Source organism: Pleuronectes platessa, chromosome 16, assembly GCF_947347685.1.
Source record: "Pleuronectes platessa chromosome 16, fPlePla1.1, whole genome shotgun sequence".
NCBI lineage: Eukaryota > Metazoa > Chordata > Actinopteri > Pleuronectiformes > Pleuronectidae > Pleuronectes > Pleuronectes platessa.
The window spans coordinates 8,506,200-8,513,942 of NC_070641.1; the positions used below are offsets into that span (position 1 = coordinate 8,506,200).

The window sequence follows — 7,743 nt, forward strand, 5'->3', positions numbered from 1 at the left end:
TCCAGGTTGCAGGTTGGGTTCAGCTGCGTGTGGCCCCTTCAGCTCAAGGTCGACTGCGGCACAGAGGAGAGAGCGCACAGTGTAATGTGTCAGGATTTTGTTACCAGGAAGTGGGTCGAGTTATTTATATTTCAACAGTCGCCCTCTCGTACCCAAGGGAGAAGTGTTAGTAACCTGAGACGATATATTCAAGCATCGTCTGGATCAGGTCGTATCGAAGGGAGAGAAAACAATCAAGTCCACGTTTAGGAACGATGAGGACGAGAAGAGATCTGCAAATGAAAGTCATGTAAAGAATGTGAGGAAGAATAAGCATGTGAAGGATTCAACATACGTGAGGTAAGTCTTCTATCTATCTATCTATCTATCTATCTATCTATCTATCTATCTATCTATCTATCTATCTATCCATCTATCTACCTATCTATCTATCTATCTCTCTATCTATCTCAGCGTCAACCTATCTCTTATTTATAAGGAAAATTATTATTAATTCAACAGAGAAGATACATGTTATTGTTGTTACTATGTGAAATTAGACTGATGATTTATATCAGTGTATTTTTTCTAAACTGTTGTGAGTCATTCCCAACCTAAGGATTGGGCCACTCCAAAGGGTCATAAGATAAATCTGAGGGTTAATGTTCTCATTTTACCTCTTTACAGCTCAAACAATGATGAGAAGTTGAAAATGAGAAATGTGTCTTTGTCGGGCTCATCTGACATCTGAACCATGAGTCGAATATACAAATAGAAAATACAAATAGAAAGTGCTCGTTGCAACTTGTTTTATAACAGTCAGTATTTTTCATACATTGTGATTACTTCAAAATACAGCTACAAAGTACTTTACATGGTCAAAAAAGGATAAAACTACATGTGTAGGTAAAAAAAGATCCATAAGCTTCTCTTCAAATATATGTATCAAGAAGTGTTTACCTCCAAGTAAACTTTGTGACTTTACAAACAATGAAAACTCTTGTTCAATGTGAAAATGTCCAAATCAAAACAATATATCATGGAAGTTAATGAAAATAAGATGGTATTTAGTTATGTGTCTCATCTATAGGTGTTGAGATGAAGCTCCATGAGAAGATTTTGACCCATTATCTATCGTGCACTTCTCCAGTAGATAAAGAAGGATATCTCTACAAAAAGGTGTGAGAATAAAACACAGACAAATTGAAATGACTGATTCCCACCCCCCGATATAAAAAAAGTGTAATAATCCTATTATACTTTGACACACGTCTTTATAGAAAGAGCGAAATGCCAGCTACCAGCAGCGGTGGTTCGTCCTGAAAGCAAACCTGCTCTTCTACCAGGAGCGTCCGGCTGACCGGCACCTGCTGGGGGTCGTCGTGCTGGAGGGGTGCGCGGTGAGACGCTCCGAGAGTGATGGACAGTTTGCCTTTTCCCTGGTGTTTGAAGGGCCCGGACTGAAAACGTACAGATTTGCAGCAGTGGATCGTCAGAGTCATGAGAGCTGGGTGAAAGCCCTGCTGTCGGCCAGTCACTGTTACCTGTCCCTGCTGGTGAGAGACCTGAGCAGCCAGTATGAAGGTGAGATAGAAGAGGTTGAGGCCTTTTCTGTTTACTGAGCCAAAGACCTATTTATACAGATGCAACTTTATGTCCATTCTCATGAACTTGTTATCTCAAGACCAGCTTGTGGGAATTTCTTGAAATTTGGTTGAAATGTTCGGTTAGATTGAAAGATTAACGGATTCAAATTTCATGTTCAAATGTCCAGGTTGCTTTGACCTTATAAAACAGGTTGTTGCTCTTGGGAACGCAAAGGTCCAGAAACATTTTGATACAATAGCATTGATAGAGGAACTGATACGATTTCATAGTCAAACGTGTGTGAGTACGATACCTAAAGAAAGACAATAGGGACTTTCACTACATCTGTACAAACATTCACATAGACTCAGGATGACATGGTTAGAGTTGGGAGGTCACAATGGCTTCACGTTACATGTTCTTGAACAGGATAGCTCAAGTCCGCCTTCAGGAAATGTCTTAGGATTGTGACCAGTTGTCTCATGGACTCAACGATCAATTGATTCGATTTCAGTGATCCGAGGTCAACACGTCACAGTGACCTCAAACAGACACAAATATGTCAACTGACACTCCACTGGTTGGCAGAGGCATCATTGTTGATTCTAGTTTGTTCCTGATATCATCTCATTGGCAGTATTTGCTCATTCTGTCTTGAACTGCTTTCTAAAATGGTTTAAAAACCTTTTTATGATCATTCCCTGTTTTCTATCTACAGAGGCTAAACAGCAGCAACGCTCCGGTGAACCCCATCTCCGCTCCTCTGCCCTCAAACCGTCCACGACTGGCTTCCTCTTCCCTGTGCAGGGGCCGACAGCAGCAGTGAGAGAGGGCAGAAGCTTCAGTGCCAGCTGTGTTTCACAAACACCTTCGGTACCCAACCCAAAAGTGGCAGCTAAAAAGTCCCCGAAACCTTGGTCCAGGAGAAACGCTCTCGTCACGCCGCTCAATGGGCCGGCGCCTTGCCATGGTGAATGGCCTTTGGTGGGTTTTGATCCACTCGAGGACTTCAGCAAACTTCACGACTATTACGGCCAAGAGGTGAGGAAAGCAAGAGAGGAATGGCTGAGGAGTCGTGAGGCCGGAGAGGATGGAGATCTCATCGACCTGGAGTCAAAAAGTAGAAGTGACAGTGAAGAAACTCTGAGAGGAACTGAGATGTTTATCAAAGACGAACTGAAACCTCCAACTTCGAGTCCGAGTCTCCACAGACACCTGTAGATCTGCTCAGTCTCACATTTCCCTTCTACGGCAGATTCATTATAATTTGTGTGAGCAATGATGAAGCCTCAGAGTCCATGGGATTAACTAAGTAACAAACAGAAACATCTACACTGTGAAGACAAGTTCTCCTCACAGCAGTTTGACTTATCACAGTTGGAAAAGTTACTCAAAAGATTATTCTTATTATTATCTGTTCTCATCAAGTGTCAGCTTTTAACCACGACTAGGATCTGAAAGTGAAACATTTACAACAACAGTTGAATACTCACAAGTGATACACTTCATTTCACCCATGTTTTATTGGACCGTTTTAATAAAGTGTGTTGTATAGTTTCATAGGATGAGACAATACGATTTTTATTTAAATCTCTCAACTAACTGAACAGGGGTCTAAGATACTGATACACAACTTTTATCTCTAACACAAAAGTATTTGTCTATTTCTGATGTTTGAGTATTAATCTTAATTAAAGTCAGAATGACGCCAAATACAAATACATAAATGTACTCTGGAAGTTTTTTTTCATATCATATTAAAACAACCGAAAATACAGTAATAGCTGGGATGTTACTTTCCGCCTCACTGAGCTTTGCTAGTGTGACATGATAGAGTCAGAGGAGGAATGCGACCAGCAGATGGCGCCGCAGATTCACTGTGCGGTCCCTGTACTGAGAGACTAATCTTGTGTTTAATTTTAATTTAGAAATTATGGACATTCGTTTTCAGGTATTCGTTTATAGGTATTTATAGGCAGTAATATTCAATAGACAGAAAGAGTTGTTTTGGAAAATTGCGTGCCTTTAATTAAGTTATCCACTAATTTCCTGGGCTCATTCGAGCATGTGTAATTTCTCTTAAATCCACTGTGTTAACAGGACAAAGCTACATTCTCAGTAACATGTACATAGTAGGGTGTTGTTTTAATGCATAGTTGTTTTTCAATAAGCTGTTTATTCGGCTGCTGTTCCTCTTTCAAGTTCAATCCCACCACATTGAAAAAACAGTTCGAGCTGATAAGTGACTTGAAGATTTACTGTGGGGCCATTGTTGGGACACCTTCCTGGAGGGACTCAAATAACAAAACATATAACGTTACAACAGGAACTCTGAGGTCCTCCGGCATAGGTCAAGCTGAGAGCTTCTCCACATTCCAGCCCATAGAGACAGACATACCGATCATGTAAAAAATGATAGATGGCTGCAAAGTAGCATGGCAGGAGGTTTTGCATTACAGCCAGGGCCCCCTTGCAATGTACACACATCTGTATGGGAACACTTCCCCTGCATAGCAGCCTGTTAAGACATCGTAAAAAGAGGCCATTCTTATAAGTGTTTAACACGACTGGTACGTCTGGAACGTAGACAAGCTCTCAGCCTCACCTATGAGGACTTCATACTTGGGACGTGGGACGGCACTAAATCTTACGTACATTAGGAAACCATGAAGTACTAAGTGACTCCTGACTGTGTTCAATAAGAAAAAGTAGGAGATTCATGTGAAACTGTTCCCAAAGTCGAACAGTTCCCTTAAATTCAATCAGGCTGCATCCAATTAGATTTTATGGCTATTTAATTCAATTTTTCATACTTTCACATGTTCTCCTATCTACCTCATTTAGATTATCTGCTTCTGTGACAAGTAAGTTAAGTTTATTTTATCTTATCATCTTAATAAATGTAATATTAAGTAGCAATTATTTCTCTCATTTATTTTTCACTCAAGGCTGATTTCCAAAGCACGGTCATTAACATTCCTTTACAACAAGCATTTGATCTGTAATTAATCAATTAATAGGTCAACTTTTGTTTGTATAGCTCATATTCACAAATGACAGGGCTTAACAATCTGTACCAGGCGGGACACTCTTAGACCTTATCCCTCGACCAGTGTAGGGATTAATGACAAAACAACTTTTAATTGGAGAAAAAAAAATACTTAAAATATAAATCTAAAAAGGGAATTGCAAGAAAAATTAGGCTGAATGTATCAAAAATATCACCGTGGGCATACTTTTATGCTTAAACTGTGGTCCCAGAAAGAAAACAAAACAAAAAGTCATTATTAACAAGTTTTTGAAAATATAAAAAAATGTAACAGAGAGTAAAATGGCCTCTGATTGCCAAGGAATATGTCAAACCAGAAAAACTGCTTAATCTGTTTTATATTAGCCTTGTATTCTAAATTAGTTATGTGTTGAACTAATTTCAAACCCAGCACACACACATATGCCTTAACATTCTTAAAATATCTTAAGTATTAAGGGATTGTCTATTTCAAAAAAGCTTAATGTGGTTTGTTAAAAGTCACGTTCAGTTGTTTAAACTCCACAAAAGCTTTCACACATTCCTTCTGAGTAACACTGCCATACGAAAAGTTTTAAAGTGTGAAAGTAACAGTGAAAATGACGTGTCAAACTTATGCTGTGACACATGCCGCTCCTACAACAAGGTGGTGAACCAGAGGTCAAAGGTCAACGGGGAACTCAAGGGTCGGACCGACAGCTCTCGGCGCTGGATGTCCCGAGCGAGAAAAACAAATGACCGTCTGATCCGGATGATCGCAGGTGGAGTGGAAACCGGCAGGGAGCGGAGAGACGTGACTCATCGCTGAGTGGAAACACAAACAGCCATGAGTCGAGAGCAAAAATAAATTCACCCAGCAGATGAGATTTACAAAGTTGTTAATGAAATGAGCACAGATTATCTCCGAGGTAAATTTGGACATAAAAACCTGACAAAACAAATGGAGGGAAGCGTTTTGCTGCCGGGGCCTCGCCGCGTTGGCAGACTGTCAAGTTTATTTAGCTATTTTGGTCGCCCTCAGCTGTCCCTTTTATGTTCTCCGGGGGAATGTCTGCTGCCATCACTCTGCCCAGTAATCCACATATATTCACGGGGGGGGGCGGGGGGCAGACGGTGCGGGAGGGGAGTCCAGGGCAGACAGGTGGGAAAGTGTTCACGACCGAGGTTCGATCAGCAGACACACACCTTTGTAGAGGTGAGAGAGCAGGAGCGAAGACGGAGGTTAACGGTGCGCCCACTTGTCATGTCGTCGGCTGGTTAACGCAGACAACACACAACGCACACACCACAAACACACTGAAACAAGAAGTCAACATTTGTATAAAGCAACACTGTACTAAATAGCCACAAACTAGTTGATTCAGGTTGCTTTCTTGAATAAAATGTACAGCTCCAACAAACATACACACATTTCTCCTTTTAAACTTCTCACAAACTGTTTAGTTATTTAGAGTTAAAATCTTAAAACATTTCATGAGAACACGGCCCCTCAGATTTATCTTGTTAACCAAAGCCCCAGATGATTGACTGGTATATGAAAAATAATCATCAGCCTGATTTTTAATAGAGAACAGATATTCTCATGTATAGATAGATAGATAGATAGATAGATAGATAGATAGATAGATAGTGAGATAAATAGATGGATAGATGGATAGATAGATAGATAGATAGATAGATAGTGAGATAAACAGATGGATAGATGGATAGATAGATAGATAGATAGATAGATAGATAGATAGATAGTGAGATAAACAGATGGATAGATGGATAGATAGATAGATAGATAGATAGATAGATAGATAGATAGATAGATAGAAGAAGTAAAAACAACAACAAGATAAAAGTATTTTATTGTTGAATTTTGCTTATTTTTTTTTTCAACCCTGTCAATCATCTCAGGACCCCTCACATGTATTACTTAAGTGTCACAAGACCCCGACCCTGTGGTTGGAAAGCAATGGACTAAATTACTTAACTGTCACACAGTTGAGTCAGCGCCTGGGTTTCTTATTTAGTTTAGTTTATTTTGCTTCTCAGTTTAAAATAATGGCCAACAAAATCGCAGACTGTGATGATGGCAAAACAAAACAAGGATGACGACGATAAAAGACGAGCTGAAGAAGAACTTTCTGTCTGTTAACAGATGCAATACAGGACTGTGTCTGTGTGATCTAAAGATTACTATCGATGGTTTCTTGAGAGCTAACTTTACAACTTTTTTAATCAGTCACAACTACAATTGCTTTTTTATGATTAATTAACTTCACAGATGATGCCCTTAATCTTTAATTCACCATGAGAAAGTCGGACAAGAAGAGGTATAAATAAATATATCAGATATGTGTCCTTAATAGTCAACAGGAAAAACAGCACGTAATACAAACATGTGTATATTTATACTGGCTTTTTTTGTATATTTATGCACACACACATATATATATATTTAAAATAAAATCATTTGAGATAACTTTTTTTATCCTACCCACGTGCATTTTACTTTGGTGTATTTTACCCTTGTTGGCTTTCAATGGCAAATAAACAAACAATAAAGAACATGTCTTCCTCCGTGTTGTGTGAACAGATATTTTTAATTCATCCAATGAATGAACCAGACATTTAATGCTACCACAGCGTACATATCTCTCCTCACTGGGGACCTTCTCTCATTCCAACTTGTGTGGGAAAATCCCAAATTTAACCTTTGCATCGTTGCTTTGTCACCACTCTAAATAAGAAGGCCGAGCCGTGCACATAAAGGGTAAAAGCTGGATCAGTTGCTGAGGATATAGATTGCCTGTATCTCAGTCTGTGATATCACATCGGACATCACAAACCAAAAATAAAGCTGCTGTAGATCTGCTCAAGCAGATGGAGGTGGATGGACGGAGGGTGGAGAGACACTGTCCGGCGGTCCAACGAGCATCTATGTCCCGAATGTCCTTATTAGTCCACGTGGGACCGCGAACCTGCGGCATGGTCCCTCAGCTATCAGGTTTACTTAATTCCAAGACTCCTGGGTCTATTTCTGATCTCCTGTAAGGTGATACACCATCCCACCATTCTGTCTCCTCCACTTTTGCCCATCAGTTCATCCTTGACATCCTCCCACTCGCTCTCTTTCTCTCTCTCCCACACACAGCCTCTCT

At 40.0% G+C, this 7,743-nt stretch overlaps 1 protein-coding gene across 1 annotated transcript; it reads left to right on the plus strand.

Moving 5' to 3' along the window:
* pheta2 (PH domain containing endocytic trafficking adaptor 2) lies at nt 1–3,347 on the plus strand. The gene is made up of 4 exons (XM_053443347.1): nt 1–339; nt 1,070–1,158; nt 1,260–1,563; nt 2,285–3,347. Exons 2-4 carry the CDS (start codon nt 1,078–1,080, stop codon nt 2,785–2,787), a joined length of 888 nt encoding a protein of 295 aa, XP_053299322.1. The 5' UTR covers nt 1–339; nt 1,070–1,077; the 3' UTR covers nt 2,788–3,347.
* The last annotated feature ends 4,396 nt before the right edge of the window (nt 3,348–7,743 follow it).